This window comes from Capra hircus, chromosome 15, assembly GCF_001704415.2.
Source record: "Capra hircus breed San Clemente chromosome 15, ASM170441v1, whole genome shotgun sequence".
Classification (NCBI taxonomy): domain Eukaryota; kingdom Metazoa; phylum Chordata; class Mammalia; order Artiodactyla; family Bovidae; genus Capra; species Capra hircus.
In genome coordinates this window covers 76,308,994-76,327,744 of record NC_030822.1, presented here as the reverse complement: position 1 = coordinate 76,327,744, position 18,751 = coordinate 76,308,994, and the positions used below count along the sequence as shown (strand labels likewise).

At 40.7% G+C, this 18,751-nt stretch overlaps 1 protein-coding gene across 1 annotated transcript; it reads left to right on the top strand.

Moving 5' to 3' along the window:
• Positions 6,252 to 14,292, top strand: MMP7 (matrix metallopeptidase 7). The gene is made up of 6 exons (XM_005689368.3): positions 6,252 to 6,407; positions 9,253 to 9,479; positions 9,564 to 9,712; positions 11,441 to 11,569; positions 11,704 to 11,865; positions 14,017 to 14,292. Exons 1-6 carry the CDS (start codon positions 6,273 to 6,275, stop codon positions 14,043 to 14,045), a joined length of 831 nt encoding a protein of 276 aa, XP_005689425.3. The 5' UTR covers positions 6,252 to 6,272; the 3' UTR covers positions 14,046 to 14,292.

Sequence of the window (18,751 nt, the reverse complement as noted above, 5' to 3'; positions counted from 1 at the left end):
GATGTTTTTGAACTGTGGTGTTGGAGAAGACTCTTGAGAGTCCCTTGGACTGCAAGGAGATCCAACCAGTCCATTCTGAAGGAGATCAGCCCTGGGATTTCTTTGGAAGGAATGACGGTAAAGCTGAAACTCCAGTACTTTGGCCACCTCATGCGAAGAGTTGACTCATTGGAAAAGACTCTGATGCTGGGAGGGGTTGGGGGCAGGAGGAGAAGGGGACGACAGAGGATGAGATGGCTGGATGGCATCACGGACTCGAAGGACGTTGAGTCTGAGTGAGCTCCGGGAGATGGTGATGGACAGGGAGGCCTGGCATGCTGCAATTCATGGGGTGGCAAAGAGTCGGACACGACTGAGCGACTGAACTGAACTGACTGATGGGATTACTTTGTGTATTATGTGAAATAATTCACATGGTACATTAAAAGGCATGCCTGACACATAGTAAGAACTCAATAATTCATCTTTGAATTATTTTTAAATTACAGTCATTAATATTGTTGAAATTCGATTGCTCTTGGCTTTTCTGCTTTCCTTAGCAAGTATTATTTCTTTTTCCTTTTTTAATGTTTTATATTTTATTTTCTGTGTGCACTTTTAAAGACTTACATATGTATTATATTTTGTTTCTATTGAAGTATAGTTGATGCACAACATGAGTTTCAGATGTAGAACATAGTGAATCATAATTTTTAAAGGTTTAGCTATTATAAAATATTGACTATAATTTCTGTCAGTTCAGTTCATTTGCTCAGTCGTGTCTGACGCTTTGTGACCCCATGGACTGCAGCACCCATTTTCTGGGCTGTACAATATATCCACCACCCTAGCTGCTTCCCTGAATTTGAAAGTCAGAGTCAGAACTTTGGCTTCAGACCTACACTATGCCTATAGAGTCACAAAAGCAAATGTGAACTGTGGTAACACTCACTGAAATAAAAACACAAAGCTGAAGAGGACTGATGAGAAAGATCATGACTTTAGTTTAGGACGTGTAGTTCCTATAGAACATCCAAATGAATATTTATAGAATGCAATAGGAAATACATATTTATAAGGAAGAGATTTAGGCTAAATTTCTGCCAGGGAATGAGATAAATGATATGTAAATATTTCCTTTATCCTGATATCAACCAAGTGACAAGTGACAAGTCCAGGAAAATGAGATTTAAACAAGCTTGGAACTGATTAAAGTATGGACAGTAAATGAGCCTGTGGAGTGATATGAGATCATGAGATAGTAGAGTGTACATCGACATTTTAGGAATCAGCTAACTAAAATGGACTGGAATATGTGAATTCAACTCAAATGGCCATTACATCTACTACTGTGGGCAAGAATCCCTTAAAAGAACTGGAGTAGCCATCACAGTCAACAAAAGAGTCTGAAATACAGTACTTGGATACAATCTCCAAAATGACAGAATGATCCCTGTTCGTTTCCAAGGCAAACCATTCAATATCACAGTAATCTAAGTCTATGCTCCGACCAGTAATGCTGAAGAAGCTGAAGTTGAACAGTTCTAAGAAGACCTACAAGACCTTCTAGGACTAACATCCAAAAAACGATGTCATTTTCATAATAGGGGACTGGAATGCAAAAGTAGGAAGTCAAGAGATACCTGGAGTAATAGGCAAATTTGGCCTTGGAGTACAGAATGAAGCAGGGCAAAGGCTAATAGAATTCTGCCAAGAAAATGCACTGGTTATAGCAAACACCCTCTTCCAACAACACAAGAGAAGACCTTACACATGGACATCACCAGATGGTCGACACCAAAATCAGATTGATTATATTCTTTGCAGCCAAAGATGGAGAAGCCCTATACAGTCATCAAAAATAAGACTGGGAGCTGACTGTGGCTCAGATCATGAACTCCTTATTGCCAAATTCAGACTTAAATTGAAGAAAGTAGGAAAAACCACTAGACCATTCAAGTGTGATCTAAATCAAATCCCTTATGATTAAACAGTCAAAGTGAGAAATAGATTCAAGGGACTAGATCTGATAGACAGAGTCCCTGAAGAACTATGGATGGAGGTTCATGACATTGTACAGTAGGCAGTGATCAATATCATCCCCAAGAAAAAGAAATGCAAAAGGCAAAATGATCGTCCGAGGAGGCCTTACAAATAGCTGAGAAAAGAAAAGATGTGAAAGGCAATGGAGAAAAGGAAACATACACATTTGAATGCAGTTTCAAAGACTAGAAAAGAGAGATAAGAAAGCCTTCCTCAGTGATCAATGCAAAGAAATAGAGGAAAACAATAGAATGGGAAAGACTAGAGATCTCTTCAGAAAATTAGAGATACCAAGGGAACATTTCATGCAAAGATGGGCTCAATAAAGGACAGAAATAGTATGTATCTAACAGAAGCCAAAGATATTAAGAAGAGGTGGCAAGAATACACAGAAGAACTGTACAAAAAAGATCTTAATGACTCAGATAACCACGATGGTGTGATCACTCACCTAGAGCCAGACATCCTGGAATGTGAAGTCAAGTAGGCCTTAGGAAGCATCACTATGAACAAAGTTAGTGGAGGTGATGGAATTCCAGTTGAGCTATTTCAAATCCTAAAAGATGATGCTGTGAAAGTGCTGCACTCAATATGTCAGCACATTTGGAAAACTCAGCAGTGGCCACAGGACTGGAAAAGGTCAGTTTTCATTCCAATCCCAAAGAAAGGCAATACCAAAGAATGCTCAAACTACCACACAATTGCACTCATCTCACACGCTAGCAAAGTTATGCTCAAAACTCTCCAAGCCAGGCTTCAACAGTACATGAACTATGAACTTCCAGATGTTCAAGTTGGATTTAGAAAAGGCAGAGGAACTGGAGGTCAAATTGCCAACATCCGTTGGATCATCAATAAAGCAAGAGAGCTCCAGAAAAACATCTACTGCTGTTTCATTGACTATCCCAAAGCATTTGACTGTGTGGATCACAATAAACTGTGAAAAATTCTTAAAGAGATGGGAATAGCAGAACACCTGACCTGCTTGCTGAGAAATCTGCATGCAGGTCAGGAAGCAACAGTTAGAACTGGACATGGAACAATAGACTGGTTCCAAATTGGGAAAGGAGTATGTCAGGGCTTTATATTGTCACCTTGCTTATCTAATTTATATGCAGAGTACCTCATGAGAAATGTTAGGCTGGATGAAGCACAAGCTAGAATGAAGATTGCCAGGAGAAATATCAATAACCTCTGACATGCAGATGACAACACCCTTATGGCAGAATGTGAAGAGGAACTAAAGAGCCTCTTGATGAAAGTGAAAGAGGAGAGTGAAAAGGTTGGCTTAGAACTCAACATTCAGAAAACTAAGATCATGGCATCTGGTCCCATCACTTCATGGCAAACAGATAGGGAAACAATAGAAACAGTGACAGACTTTATTTTGGGGGCTCCAAAATCACTGCAGATGGTGACTGCAGCCATGAAATTAAAAGACACTTGCTCCTTGGAAGAAAAGTTATGACCAACCTAGACAGCATATCCAAAAGCAGAGACATTACTTTGCCTACAGGGGTCCGTCTAGTCAAGGCTATGGTTTTTCCAGTAGTCATGTATGGATATGAGAGTTGGACTAATAGTCTTAATAGAGAAAGCTGAGCACCAAAGAATTGTTGCTTTTTAACTGTGGTGTTGGAGAAGACTCTTGAGAGTCCCTTGGACTGCAAGAAGATCCAACCAGTCAATCCTAAAGGAAATCAGTCCTGAATATTCATTGGGAGGACTGATGCTGAACCTGAAACTCCAATACAACTGACGCGAAGAACTGACTCGTTTGAAAAGACCCTGATGCTGGGAAAGGTTGAAGGCGGGAGGAGAAGGGGACCACAGAGGATGAGATGGTTGGATGGCATCACCGACTCAATGGACATGGGTTTGGTGGACTCTGGGAGTTGGTGATGGACAGAGAGGCCTGGCATGCTGCAGTCCATGGGGTCGCAAAGAGTCGGACACGACTGAGAGACTGAGCTGAACTGAACTGAAGGAATGTTCATAACACAAGAAGTAAAGGCCACTGACGGAAACTTAAAGATCACCAAGAGTTAAGAGGTGGACACGAGAGGAATTTAAACAGGAAAATCGGGATCAAAATAGAAGAAAACACAAGAGAAGTATTACCACAGAATCCCAGGGAAGACAGTCTTTCATGAAAGAAGACGGGAATCAACTGCCCGTCCATGATCAACTGTGATAAGGACCAAAACGAGTTTTCCAGATTTAGCAACAAATGACTCTACACATATTTTTACTTTAATATATAACTTAAGCTCTGTAAGATGATTCCATTATATCTGCCTACAAGATAATTGAGTTCAGAGTATACCGACTCCTTTATCCCTAGGACCAAGCACATATAATGGATAAATGAATGTTTTTGTTTTATGAATGAGTAAATTTGGGCAAGGGTTTCTCAGGTGACTCAGTGGTAAAGAATTTGCCTGTCAATTCAGGAGATGTGGGTTGGATCCCTGGGTCAGGAAGGTTCCTTGGAGAAGGAAATGGCAACCCACTGCAATATTCTTGCCTGGTAAATCCCAGGGACAAAAGAACCTGGCAGACTACTGTCCAGTGGGATCTCAAAAGAGTCAGACATGACTTAGCAACTAAACAACAACACAAATTTGGGGACATAGAAATATACTTAATGGTGCTAGCTCAAAGACGGATCAGGAAAAAGTTTTCTTTCCTGAGTGAAGTCTTACGCACAAAAGAGAGAATTGCTATGATGAATAAAAATACATCTACAAAGAAAGAATTATCAAAACAATTTAGGAAGTATTTGTAGCTGGTTTTAGGAAAATTTTTCTTCCTGATGCCCCTTGCTCTAAATATTCACCTAGTCTACTTGATATTCCTTCTTTTGAAAAAATCGTCTGAAGCTATTGTTACCAAACACAAGTTCCTGTGCCCAATGCAAGTGAGATGAAACAAACCAAAACATCAGTAGTTGGAGCAGAAAGATTTATTGCAGGACCATGCAAGGAGACGGGTGGCTTGTATCCGAAAAACCCCCAACTCCTCGAAGGGTTTCAGCAAATTACTTTTAAAGGCGAGATGAGAGCGGGGCATGGCTGGTTGTTGCCAACTTCTTGATGGAGGAATCGTTTGTTCTTGCAGCTGCCCACGTAGGTCAGTCACAATGTTCCTGTAAACTTCCAACAGGACAAATACTATTGTTTCTTCTGCAACTCTTTAATCTCTAAATGAATGGACTCTTAAAAGCCAGAGCCTTAAGAATAGGCTATCCCATATACTTCAGGCTATAGGCAACATTCTTTTACAAAAGGCCCAGAATCAGCATGACTAAACACAGGCAACAAAGCAAAAGTTCAAAGCAAAACACATTTTAAGCTAACGGCAGAAAATTCAGAAATGAACAATGTGCTACAGTAGAGTATACTCAGGAATGTGCAGGATGTAAACAATATGGCTTCCCCTCTGTGACTTTGGAGACAGTTACAGTGTTTGCTTCATCATGACTTAACTATTTGCATGGTTTATGTGTTAGTATTTTTCTGTGTGTTTCATTTTTTTTAATATTGTTTAAAATACAGTTGTCCTGTTTATAATGCTCCCTCGATTTTTTCATTGAGAAGACATGTCTAAGTAGCAATTTGAGGGCTTCCCTGGTGGCTCAGTGGTAAAGAATCCGCCTGCCAATGCAGGAGACATGGTTCGATCCCTGATCTGGGAAGCGGAGCAACTAAGCCCATCTGTCATAAGTACTGAGCCTGTGCTTAGTGCCCAGGGGTCCCAGCCGCTGAGCCCCCATACCGCAGTTCCTGCTGCCTGCACACCCTAGAGCCTGTGCTGGGCAACAAGAGAAGCCACCGAGGTGAAAAGTCTGCGCGCCACAGCCAGACAGTAGACCAGCTGGCTGTAGCTGGAGAAAACCCTGCGCAGCAACAAAGACCCAGCACAGCCAAAAACAAATGCACAAATAAAGGCTTTAAAATGAGAGAAAAAAAAATAGCAATTTGATTCTGGCAAAGAAAATATGTCTTCTCATGGGTTAAATTTATATAGAAGACAAGTGGGAAAAAAAACCCTTTGAAAGACAAATCCATTGAGTGCTTCCTGCCAATAAGAGCGTAATACTTCCTCGTTGTCATTAATGAAAGATAACACGCTTTTCAAGGTTCCGTAAGACGTTCCAAACAAAGAAAACACTCAAATGAGTCACCTGTTTTCACATTCAAGGTTAAGAAGCCATATAAATTTCTCCAGCCTCCGGCACAGAACACCAAATGCCCCGTAAGTGCAAGGAGGCAGCTATGCGGCTGGCACTGCTGTGCGCCGCGTGCCTGCTGCCTGGCAGCCCGGCCCTGCCACTCAGCCCAGGCCCGGGAGGCGAGGGCGACCCGCGCTGGCAGCTGGCTCAGGTAAGTCTCTGGCCCGCTCTCCTGGGCCGCTGCGGACTTTCCAGACAAACTGTGCTTTGCCACTTTAATAACATTCCCGATTATAAAGGCATTATATGCTTTAATCAAGTAGCGATTAAGTGCAAGCTCTGAAGCCTGCCAGAGGGGATTCAAGTTCAACCTCCTCCACTCGACTGGGTGGATGGGCAGAGGCATGTTATTAACCTTTGAGCTTCAATTTTCTAGCTGAAGATACAATGATATCAATCAAATGGGGGTGTTGTGAAGCAACATCCCTGAGACATATAAATTGAAGCTTTCAGGACCACTACAGTGTATTGTAACTCTAGATATTCTCATAAACAGCAAAGCGATGCTTCTTAAGATGAGGACCCTAGTGATGGAGAGACTTGAGAACAGAAAATGAGGGTAGATGTTGGAGCTCTCCTGCTAATAAACCGATGATGATGGGTGAGGCATGAACTTCTGACTTCGTTTTCTCATATATCCAGTGGAGACAGTAATACTGTGTTTTATACCTGGAGGAGTCTAGCAAATAAATGAAGTGGTAACAATACTAACTATCGTGTATATAGCAACTTCAGATTATGAAATACGCCCTAACGTGGTGTCATTGAATCCTCAGCTCTATCCTGGGAAAAAGAAGAAACCAAAATAAACTTGATTCACATCCCACATACTTGCTCACTGTAGAGACAAGAGTCAAGAACAAGTTCTGGTTCAAAAGTCATGTACTTTCCAATATATTACTTAATAATTATCCTAATGTGAGTGAGGGACAGAAAGTGTTAGTGGCTCAGTTGAGTCCAACTCTTTTTCGACCTCATGGACTGTAGCCTATAGGGCTCCTCTGCCCATGGGATTCTCCAGGCAAGAATACTGGAGTGGGTAGCCATTCCCTTCTCCATGGGATCTTCCTGACCCAGGGATCGAACCCAAGCCTCCTTGGGTTCTCCAGATTCTTTACAGGCTGAGCCACCAGAAAAGCCCAAAGTGCATGTTATTATTACTTGGTAAAAGTTTTGTTTATAAATTTAAGCGTTAAGCATAAGAAAAGTTGAGTTTTATTTCACACTAACTTTGACTTTTTTGAAAGTCCTTGTAATGTGTTGGATTGAACCACATGAAATGACTGATATTTGACCATTATTTAAAATGTGTTTATTTTATTTTTGGCTGCGCTGGGTCTTCGTTGCTGTGTGCGGGCTTCCTGCAGTGGCAATGCATAGCCTTCTCATGGCAGTGGCGTCTCTCGTAAGGAGGATAGGCTCAGTAGCTGTGCACACAGGCTTAGTTGCACCACGGCATGTGGAATCCTCCCAGAGCAGGTGTCAAACCCATGTCCTCTGCATTGGCAGGCAGAGTTTTAACAACTGGACCATCAGGGAGGTCCTATTTGACTGTTTTCTTTTGATCTAAAAAATGTCCATTTCATATGGTTCCACCTTCTGGATTCTCCAGGGGGAGTCCACTTGCAGGAGTGTCGAGCCCCTTCACCCAGCGTGCAGATTGCCAGTAAACCAGAGGGAGGTTCCCTAGTTTTAAAGGAAGGTAGGAAAACTCATCTCAAGGATACTGAGAGATTTCTTCCAGAGGGTGTCTTTGTAAAGCTGCTGGCTCTGGAAGGGAGAAAATAAGCTATTTGTTTTTAAATCAGGGATTAACTCCCCACTGTCCTGGATGAACAGTGAGTACTTGTATTGAATGAAACACAGTCCTTGGGAACAGGAAGAGAGAGTACCTTACTGCTAAGGTTACTTACGTGAAGTTCATACACCTAACTCATTTCGACCGCACTATCACACATTAACATGACACTGTAGGTTTTTCTGAGGAAATGGGCTTTGGAATCGGAATAGGACTTCAAATACCCATTCCTTTGGTTACTCCTGGGGTGACTTCATGCAAGTTACTTCCCTTCTCTGAGCCATGATTCTTCAGATGTGAAATAGGAAAGTATTGCCATACCCAACTTCCAGGGTGGTTATGAGGTTTAAATAAGATAAGCATATAAAGCTCTTGATATAGTTCCTGCCACTAGTAAGTGCTTCATCAAGGTTCTTGGGAGGCTGCTGCTGTTGTTATTTTCATTCACTCTCTATTTTTTCCTATTTAGGCTGCGGGACCGCTATCCTCACACCCATTCACTGGGGCCCTTTAAGAAATTATCAGGGACCTAACTGCACATGGAACACACCTAAGAGACCAGCTTTACCTTACAGCTTCACAGCGAGGGTTTTACAGAGAATTTAACTATGGAAAGAGCGCTGGCCTGGCAAGCGGTCAAGAAACTCAGGACCAGTTTGCCTACTAACTTAATACGTGACTGCGGAGCACATCATTTAGTTACTATGACTTTTGATTTCTTCACCTAGAGAATACATATATTAAATGAATTAATGTCCTAATTTCCTTTCCCAGGACTGAAATGTTAAGACCTTTAACCTCAGGGACCTGACCTCCAGAGCGTCTTAGAAAGGGCTGGGTGACTTTGGATCTCCCCAAAGGGTCTCTGATGCCAAGGGAAGACCTCAGGTGCACACCTTGAGGGGACACTGGGCACTCTTCCCAACCATTAAAAACAAGTCTATGTTTTATAAATTATACAATGGGGTAATAGAAAAATAGAGGGACTCTTTTGGCCATGAAATGAAATGGCAATGACTCATCATCAATATTAAATTTTCTTCCCATGAATGCACTCTTGTTTTACCTGGTTACTGTGTAACTATTCTGCCTTCAGACTACTATTTGGGTCCATAGGAATCAGAGGCAAAGATGGACAGACTTCTGAGATAAAAGACAACAAACAAGAATTACAGACCAATTACTCTCTTTCCAACAGGACTATCTTAAGAGATTTTATTCATCTGACTCAAAAATGAAGAATGCCAATAGTTTAGAAGTCAGACTCAAGCGGATGGAAGGATTCTTTCACCTTCCTATAACTGGAATATTAAGCCCCCGTATTATAGAGATCATGCAGCAGCCCAGATGTGGAGTACCGGATGTTGCAGAATTTTCGCTATTCCCAAATCAGCCAAAATGGACTTCCAAAGTAGTCACCTACAGGTCAGTTTTGCTTTGGCTCATTTTGGCAAAAGCAATATAGTCTTTTTCCTAAAAGGTCAAACTTGTTTTCTTGCTTGCTACCAGGATCATGACATATACTTCAGACTTACCACATATCACAGTGAATCAATTAGTGGCCAAGGCCTTCAAAATATGGAGCGAAGTGATCCCACTGACGTTTAAGAGAGTTAAATGGGGAACTGCCGATATCATGATTGGCTTTGCAAGAAAAGGTAAGGAAGATTCCTTCAGGCTGATCCTGTGTGCTGTTTTGCTTGTTGTGTATATCCATGCCCTCCTGTTTTCCAGATTTAAAATCTTTAATGAGATATAGATAGATGATAGACAGATACATCGATCTCTTTGCAGATTAATGGAATACAGATATAAAGATGTGTGTATATATATCAATGTTACTACATTTTTTCTAGTCCATTAATTTAGAGCCACTTTTTATAGCAGAAGATGGAAAACTATGATCCATGTGCCAAATCTGTAAATAAATATTTATTAGAACATAGCCATTCGGTTCAGTTCAGTCACTCAGCCATGTCTGACTGTTTCCAACCCCATGGACTGCAGCATGCCAGGCCTCCCTGTCCATCACCAACTCGCAGAGCTTACTCAGACTTATGTCCATTGAACTGGGGTCTCCTGCAATGCAGGCGCATTCTTTACCAACTGAGCTATGAGGGAAGCCCAAACATAGCCGTGTTCTTTCATTTACCTATTGTCTGTGAGTGCTTTGGGCTACAATGACAGACTTTAGTAAATGCAACAGAGATCATGAAGCCCACAAATCTGGTCCTTTGCAGAAAAAGTTTGCCAACCTCTATCTTATAAAATGAATCATTTTATATACATGTGTAAATTATAAGCAAGGGCTTCCCAGGTAGCGCTAGTGGTAAAGAACCTGCCTGCTAGTGCAGGAGACATATGAGACACGTGTTTGATCCCTGGGTTGGGAAGGTCCCCTGGAAGAGGGCATGGCAACCCACTCCAGTATCCTTGCCTGGAGAATCCCATGGACAGAGAAGCCAAGCAGGCTATGGTCCATAGTATCACAGAGAGTCAGACACAACTGAAGCAACTTAGCACGCACACACATATATAAGCAAAAGAAGAGGTTACAACTTCCAAAGGCCCTAAGTGGTCTCTAAGAATTGAATTGCCCCTGTGGCCTATTGCCAACACCGTTTATATATTTAGTAAGAAAGCAGAAAATAGAAAATTTTATGTTAAAGGGCTTAAGGAGATAAAACCCATATACATGAACTGCTATTAATTACTGGTGTTTCATGGTGCAAATTTTAGAGGAAAATGTTACTCTTTTGGTCTACTTTAATATTACTTCCTGAGTACTGTGACTTTAGCTGAAATTTAAACTTAAACCACAATATTGACAAGAGTGAAGAAAACCTTACAGAAAGCACTGTTCATGACACTCCATGCTTTTTAAGAACCAGATAAATTGGATATGGCCAGATAACAGTTTGAAAATAAATTTCTCTGCATCACAAAAGCACATCAAAATCCACTTTAAGACACCTTGAACACAGTTCTTCAAGGAACTATCTACTATATTCACAAAGAGTAAGCTAGATTTTTAAGAAAACTTACATTAAATGATATTCAGTTACCTGCTGAATCCAGTGTTCTCCACTCTGCCACCATGCAGCAAAGGAAAATGATCAAATTTAATGTTTCGATGTCACCATAAATTAGACGTGAATATTTTTGAAGTCCTGCATCAGTAAGCTTTCAAAATGTGGAGGTTATCAGGGATAAGCAGCAGTTGTATGAAAGAAAAAGTTCCTGTAACAAACAAATACCCAAACCACCCTGTCATGTAGCTGGCTGCTTGGACTGATCTTTTTCACCTCACTAATCATATAGACTAAAAGATGGAATGACTGGATATAGATTCAGTCTCTAAAGGCAATCGCCCTGCTTTCTTTCAGCTCACGGGGACCCGTATCCCTTTGATGGGCCAGGAGCCACCCTGGCTCACGCCTTTGCACCTGGGCCAGGCCTGGGAGGAGATGCTCACTTCGATGAGGATGAACGCTGGACTGATGCTAGCGGGATAGGTACAGCATCCCGTATCTCTTCCACTACACATCCTTTTTAAAATCCTGAACTTTCTATATCTTAACTCTCTCTAATTTTGATATTTGCTTTGATTAACAATAGTTGGTCACTGTATGTCTCTCTTTGGTCTCAGGAATTAACTTCCTGTACGTTGCAGCACATGAGCTTGGCCATTCCTTAGGTCTGAGTCATTCGTCTGATCCTGATGCTGTGATGTATCCAACCTACAGCAAAGAAGAGTCCAAGAATTTCAAACTTGCACAGGATGATATCAACGGAATTCAGAAATTATACGGTAATATTTACAATTTCCGTATTTCCATAAGGAGGCATTGTCTCCTTATGGTAGGCCTGAATGAGAAAGGCTGGGAAATAGGTATTTACTTTGAAAAACACACTGGAACATATATATCTAAAAGCCTATTGAGGGGAGAAATCTGAGACATTGGACCCTTGAAATCTAGTCAGACGATCTTATACTATGAGAATATTTATACTATGATTTTAAGTTTTCAGTAATATAATATCATTTGATGAAATCATGAAAATGAAACTTCAAGGGGTTTTTCTTTAAGCTGCAACTCGCTCCTCCTTCTTGCTCGATTCAAGTACTTTAGGAGACTCCCCAACAGGGATAGACTAAGGGATATAACACCTTCCCCGGTAGCTTCCCACTCCCAAGGATGTGGCCCTAGAGAAGGAAAAGTGACCGAATTTTTCTTGCCTGCGTATGTACATAGGGAAAGGAATTAGCCATCAACAGTGACTTCTTATAATTGCTAGTCATGATTGTATGAATATCCCATGTCCCAATCTACATGGGATTTTTCTGTTTTAATCAAGTTCCAAACTCAGTTTTAAAAAAATAAATTGATTTGTATTTGCTTGATCAAGTCAGAAAGAGGTATTGTGAGAAAGAAATCAAAGGACAAGGATAAAAAGCTATATCTCCAGATAAATGAAAGATTTAATTATATAGGTATTAAATGTAAAGAGTTTATTAATCCTTACAGAAAATATAATAGTAATAGAGCAGAGAATATAATAGTAGTAATCAAAGAAGCTAAATAAATCATCCAAGGACAAATTCTGGGTTCTTGAACAAAGATTCCAAGCCAGAGCTGCATGACTTCACACTTTCTACTACACAATTCAGCTGATCACTACTTAGTATGCTTTTAAAAGCAATTTGGAAAAGAGAATACATACAGAATGATATCTTTAAGTAAACAGATTCAATTAAACTTTTCTGGCAAAAATGTCAGGATAATAAGAATACATGGCAAAAAGATCACCTAAGAGTTTTTGAATGTTCAGAAAAGCACTGTAAGTGCTTCCACATAATAAATAATGTAATGTCCTCACAGGGAAATTACTCCTGTAAGATAACAGATTGAAGCTGAAATTTACTATTAATCAGCTTTTCTCAAATTGTGTTCCCAGAACACTTGTCCTAGCGGACAATTCCCATCTCTACCCGGCCCCCACCAAAAAAAAAGATGCTTTGGAGAAACAAATTCAAAAACCGCTACCTACTGTATTTGAGGTACATGGGATGTTACAGAGAACCTAACAAATTCTCGTTTAATTCAGCGCTTCCTAAATTACAATCCTCTCTTTGGAACACCCATTGAGCCCTCTCAGAATAGCATTTCAAAGAAGACAGTTTGGAAAATATCATGTAACTGTACTTTAAAGTTCTTATTTAAGGAGATGCTGCTGTCAAAAGAGCTCACGAAACACTGACAATTGTTGGCAGTTATCACCAAAAAGTAGAAAATATTATTAGTACCTCCCCTTATATAAAATCATGGAACTCATGGATTAGTGCTTTAAATCCTATGTTTCAGAGAGTGAGGTGCCTCCAGTCAAAGTTGGAAAGAGATAGCTTCTGGATAAATTAAAGCAAGACTTCATTATATAGGTATTAAATGTAAGGTGTTTATTAATCAAAGAAGTGTTATGAGCAGAAAATATAAATTCAAAAGAATGTGATTAAACTCACAAATGTAAAATTCCCAACATTCTTTTCAGGATCGTAAAAATAATAGCTAAAATACATCAAGTTTATATAATGTACCAAGCATTTCACATGCATTAGCTTGTTTATTCCAATAATCCAGTAAATTATTAATGCCCTTGGTCTATAGATTGGTAATCTAATACGAAGAGAGGCTGTTAATAAGGAGTATCTTACCCAAGATCATGCCCCTAGTAAAATGGCAGAGACAGGATGCAAAAGTATCTGACCCCCAAGGCCTACACACTATTCAGTGCTGCCTTTTTAGCCTTTGGAGGTTAATCTTCAAAACTTGTCCCAGGCATAGAAAAGTGGGCTAGATGAATGAGTACCTACTGCAACACTTCTTGTGTTTTTTTAGCCTTAGGATTTGTGTGTATGTGTTTTATACAATGCCAGAATGTTCTAATTTTTGTCTCTTAACAGGAAAGAGAAATGATTCAAGAAAAAAATAGAAACTTCAGCAAGAACACACATTTATTCATTGGGTTCTATGTAACTGTTCCCAACCAGAATTAATGAACACTGTTCCTGCCTTCCATTTAACACTTGCTGCCTCCAACCTTGTATTGTGGTTGGTTTTTATGTCTCTCCATTTGTGGATAAACTTGTTTATGACATGAGTATGTCTTACTCATCTATGCCTCTCCTCAAGCAAGGTGCACTTGGTGGATGTCAATAAATGTTAAACATATAGATAAATACAATTTTTATTTCTTGGTAAAACTATTCCGGCTTCCCAGGTGGTTCAGTAGTAAAGAATCTGCTTGCCAATGCAGGAGACCCCGGGGACTCGGGTTCAATCCCTGGGTTAGGAAGATCCCCTAGAGTGGGAAATAGTAACCTACTCCAGTATTCTTGCCTGGAAAGTTCCATGGACAGAGGAGTCTGGCAGACTACAGTCCATGGGGCTGCAAAGAGTCAGACACAACTGAAGTGACTGAGTACAAAAATGATTTCTATTTGGGAGGACTGTGGCAAAAGACATGGCATACAATGAAATCAAAGGCTGAAACCAAAAACATAAGTAACCCCACCACATTATTTTGGGTGTTCAGTTGCCCCTAACCTATTACCAGGTCAGGTATAGTGTAATATAACCCAAGACAGTAGAGCCCCAAAGCACACTAAGTTCCCCTCACCCTTTGGGCCGAGCACTCACTCTGAGTATTCTGAGTAGTCCAGTGCTTCCCACAAAACACGTGTGAATTCCCAAGGATTTGCATTCTCATAGTCACTCCCAGCAGCAAGCTCCCCCCCGACCTGACCTCACTCCATCTCTCCCACCACAGCTGCCCTGGCCCCCCTCCTCTGCCCCACAGCAACCCAGATATGGCTCACCCTCTTCTCTCTTCCTTTCTCCACACCAGTCCTACAGACCTTGAGAGATCTGTATCAACCGTGCGGTTTTATACTGCACAAGGACGATGATTGACCAAAACTCCATTTGGATGTTATCCTCATCCTTCACATCCTTGACGCGTCCCAGCGTCAGGAATTTCCCACCAGCCACCGGCCTCCGCAGGCCCCAACCTCCTCCCTCGTCTCTCCTGATCTTCAGATCTCTACACCCCAGTCCTTGCAGCTTCCCTCAGAAGCTCATCTCCTGAAGTCCAGGGAGCTCTCCCTTTCCGGGCATAGAGACTCACTACCATGTTTCTGTGGGAAAAACACTCTCCGTGTGGGGCTTAACCCTCAGCAGGAGACAGAGCCGGAAAAGGCTTTTCCATGTAAGCTGTTCCTCCTCCATACTCCCTACACCCCCGCATGGTTTTCTCTACAAATGGAGCGATGAATAATTGGAATCGACTTTCTTTCTGATACAAATTATGCCACACATAAGCGCCCTGAAAAGATCTGTTATTTCACCCAAAATATATCAATAATTCAAAATTCAGAAATACCGCCAAAACGATTAGGAAACCATTCCAAGAACAGAAAAAATGAGAGGGGGAATCCACTACCTAGGTAAAATATAAAGTATATATGAGAAGGAGTTCAAAGACTTTTTTAGAAACATAAGGGAACAGGTCTATAATAAAAATGTAGAAGAAGATAGAAATCATTAAAGTTCCTCATTTTGTAGAAGATAAAACAGACCAAGAGACGTTAAGTTATTTCCATCAATTTCATAGTAAACAAATGTCTTGTATTTAAAGCATTTCTTGTTTTTTGTTCGCCAGTTTGCATTTTGCTTTGGGCAGCAGGAGACAGTATCTATCTTGCAGCTGAAATGCATGTTGCTTTTACCTGCCCAGCATCCTTTCACCCTACTTTTGGGGACAGGGACCGTCTTTCTCCTTTGTAGACTGTCTTAGTGAGACATCACTAAGTATGCCACATATTGCCGGGGCTGAGAAGGGTTACAGGAACCACATTTGGCCTCTCGGACACTCACCTGTAAACACCAGAGGCTGATTTACCCTGGCAGTGGGTTTTGGAGACACTTGCCTACTCAGTCCTACACTCGGATAAATCTCTGAAGCTGCTTCGGTTCCTGTCCTACAAACATCTTAGGTACACGACTTCTCTTTAGGTTTTGCAGCTGACTTCAGGGCCTTCCAATAAATTTTATATTTTGCTTCTATTAACCAGAGTCAGTTTATGCCTGTTGTTTGCATCTCTCTGCCATGGTAGCTTGACCAGCTCTCCTATGGTGTAGGACACAAGGGCTCTGTTGTTTCTCACCAGTCTTAAATATGAAGTTAAACACTAATTGAGCATAGAAGCTGAATTTTCTTATTTCTATGCAAAATGCATAAGCTCACTTCTAACTAGAAATTCTGCCTAGAAAATAAGAACCCATGTTCTTTTTTTTTAAAATTGTGGTTAAGTACACATAATATAAAATTTACCATTTTAGCCATTTTTAAGTATATAGGTCATATTAAGTATACCCGTATTTTTCTGCAAGAGTAGTACTCTTGCCTGGAAAATCCCATGGACAGAGGAGCCTAGTAGGCTGCAGTCCATGGGGTCGCTAAGAATCGGACACGACTGAGCAACTTCACTTTCACTTTTCACTTTCATGCATTGGAGAAGGAAATGGCAACCCACTCCAGTGTTCTTGCCTGAAGAATCCCAGGGACGGTGGAGCCTGGTGGGCTGCCATCTATGGGGTGGCACAGAGTCGGACACGACTAAAGCGACTTAGCAGCAGCAGCAGCAAATGTTCTTACCCTTAGCGCTATTAGCATGTTCAACTGAATAATTCTTCATGAGAGGCTGTTCTGGGCATTGGGTGATGCTCAGCAGTATCCCATGACCTCTCCCCACTCAGCTCAGTTCAGTTCAATCACTCAGTCGTGTCCAACTCTTTGCAATCCCATGGACTGCAGCACCCCAGGCCTCCCTGTCCATCACCAACTCCAGACTTTACTCAAACTCATCTCCATTGAGTCAGTGATGCCATCCAACTATCTCATCCTCTGTTGCTCCCTTCTTTTCCCCACTAGATGCCAGTAAACCATCCTCAGTCATGGCAACCAAAGATGTCTTCAGACATTGCCAAATGACCTCTAAGGGGCAAAATAACCCTTAGTTGAGATCTATGAAGCTGAAGAAAATAAATTCTTATTTTAATGAATTATACGCAATGTCCCTCTTTACCTTTTTTCATCCCTTTCATCCTGAGCCATCCCATGGGAAAGGAGAACCAACAAAAGATTAATGTGGCTTTGTTTTTGAGACATTTATTTGACGAAAGGACTATTATATTTTAAGGAATAAAACCAACTGTATGTTAAAACCAAAATACTGCATACTTACAGAAGTTCACAAAACTTGTTTGTATTTTGTTGATTACTTTTATTGTTATCTTTTCTAATTTTAAAGTCAAATTCCAGTTTAAAATAGAAGGTTGAGCACTGAAATTTATCTTTACTTTCCTCTGAATTTCCATCTACGTTGTAGTAAGGCAATAAAACAGAATAGAAGGAGGTCTAGCCATGGACTAGGAATTGCAATTTATGAAGGAAATTAAAGAAAATTAAATTTATGAAGACCTAATACAGCTGATAGGTGAAATATATCAGACTCAGTCTGGGATATGTGGAGAGGTCTCAAGTGGAAATGGGAGTCAACTATGATTACAGGATGAAATGTAAATTTGATCAATCATGACAATATAAAAATATAGGAAATTGGAGCACGTTGCCAATTCCACGTATTGTAAAACATAATATACACGTTTACATATTAACATTGCTAAAAAAAAAAAGATGACATCTTGCAGTAGGGGCTGGCAATTCTCCAGGAGATTTGGGTTTGCTTTTGCCTATCACATGGAGCCTATCACCCTGACATCTCTTTACACTGAATCATGTGCTTGGGATTGTTTTCACTGAACTGTTAGTGTGAATTCACTCAGCAATTCTGAGCGAGTACCAGGTTGCCAACATTAAAAAAGCAAGAGAGTTCCAGGAAAACATCTACTTCTGCTTTATTGATTATGTCAAAGCCTTTGACTGTGTGGATCACAACAAACTGTGGAAAGTTCTTCAAGAGATGGGAATAACAGACCACCTGATCTGCCTCCTGAAAAATCTATATGCAGCTCAAGAAGCAACAATTAGAACTGCACATGGAACAACAGACTGGTTACAAATCAGGAAAGGAGTTCGTCGAGGCTGTATATTGTCACCCTGCTTGTTTAACTTATATGCAGAGTACATCATGTGAAATGCTGGACTGCATGAACCACAAACTGGAATCACAATTGCTGGGAGAAATATCAATAACCTCAGATATGCAGATGACACCACCCTTATGGCAGAAAGTGAAGAACTAAACACCCTCTTGATAAAAGTGAAAGGAGAGTGGAAAAGTTGGCTTAAAGCTCAACATTCAGAAAACTAAGATCATGGCATCTGGTCCCATCATTCATGGGAAATAGATGAGGAAACAGTGGAAACAGTGACAGCCTTTATTTTTGGGGCTCCAAAATCACTGCAGATGGTGACTGCAGCCATGAAATTAAAAGACACTTGCTCCTTGGAAGAAAAGTTATGGCCAACCTAGACAGCATATTAAAAAGCAGAGACATTATTTTGCCAACAAAGGTCCATCTAGTCAAAGCTGTGGTTTTTCCACTAGTCATGTACGGATGTGAGAGTTGGACCATAAAGAAAGCTGAGCGCCAAAGAATTGATGCTTTTGAACT

Bases quoted from the DNA above. Each gene is read 5' to 3' on its own strand.
- MMP7 (XM_005689368.3), top strand. From the start codon at position 6,273: ATGCCCCGTAAGTGCAAGGAGGCAGCTATGCGGCTGGCACTGCTGTGC. The intron at 9,480-9,563 runs GTCAGTTTTGCT...GCTTGCTACCAG, and splicing joins TCCAAAGTAGTCACCTACAG to GATCATGACATATACTTCAG. The intron at 11,866-14,016 runs GTAATATTTACA...GTCTCTTAACAG, and splicing joins CGGAATTCAGAAATTATACG to GAAAGAGAAATGATTCAAGA.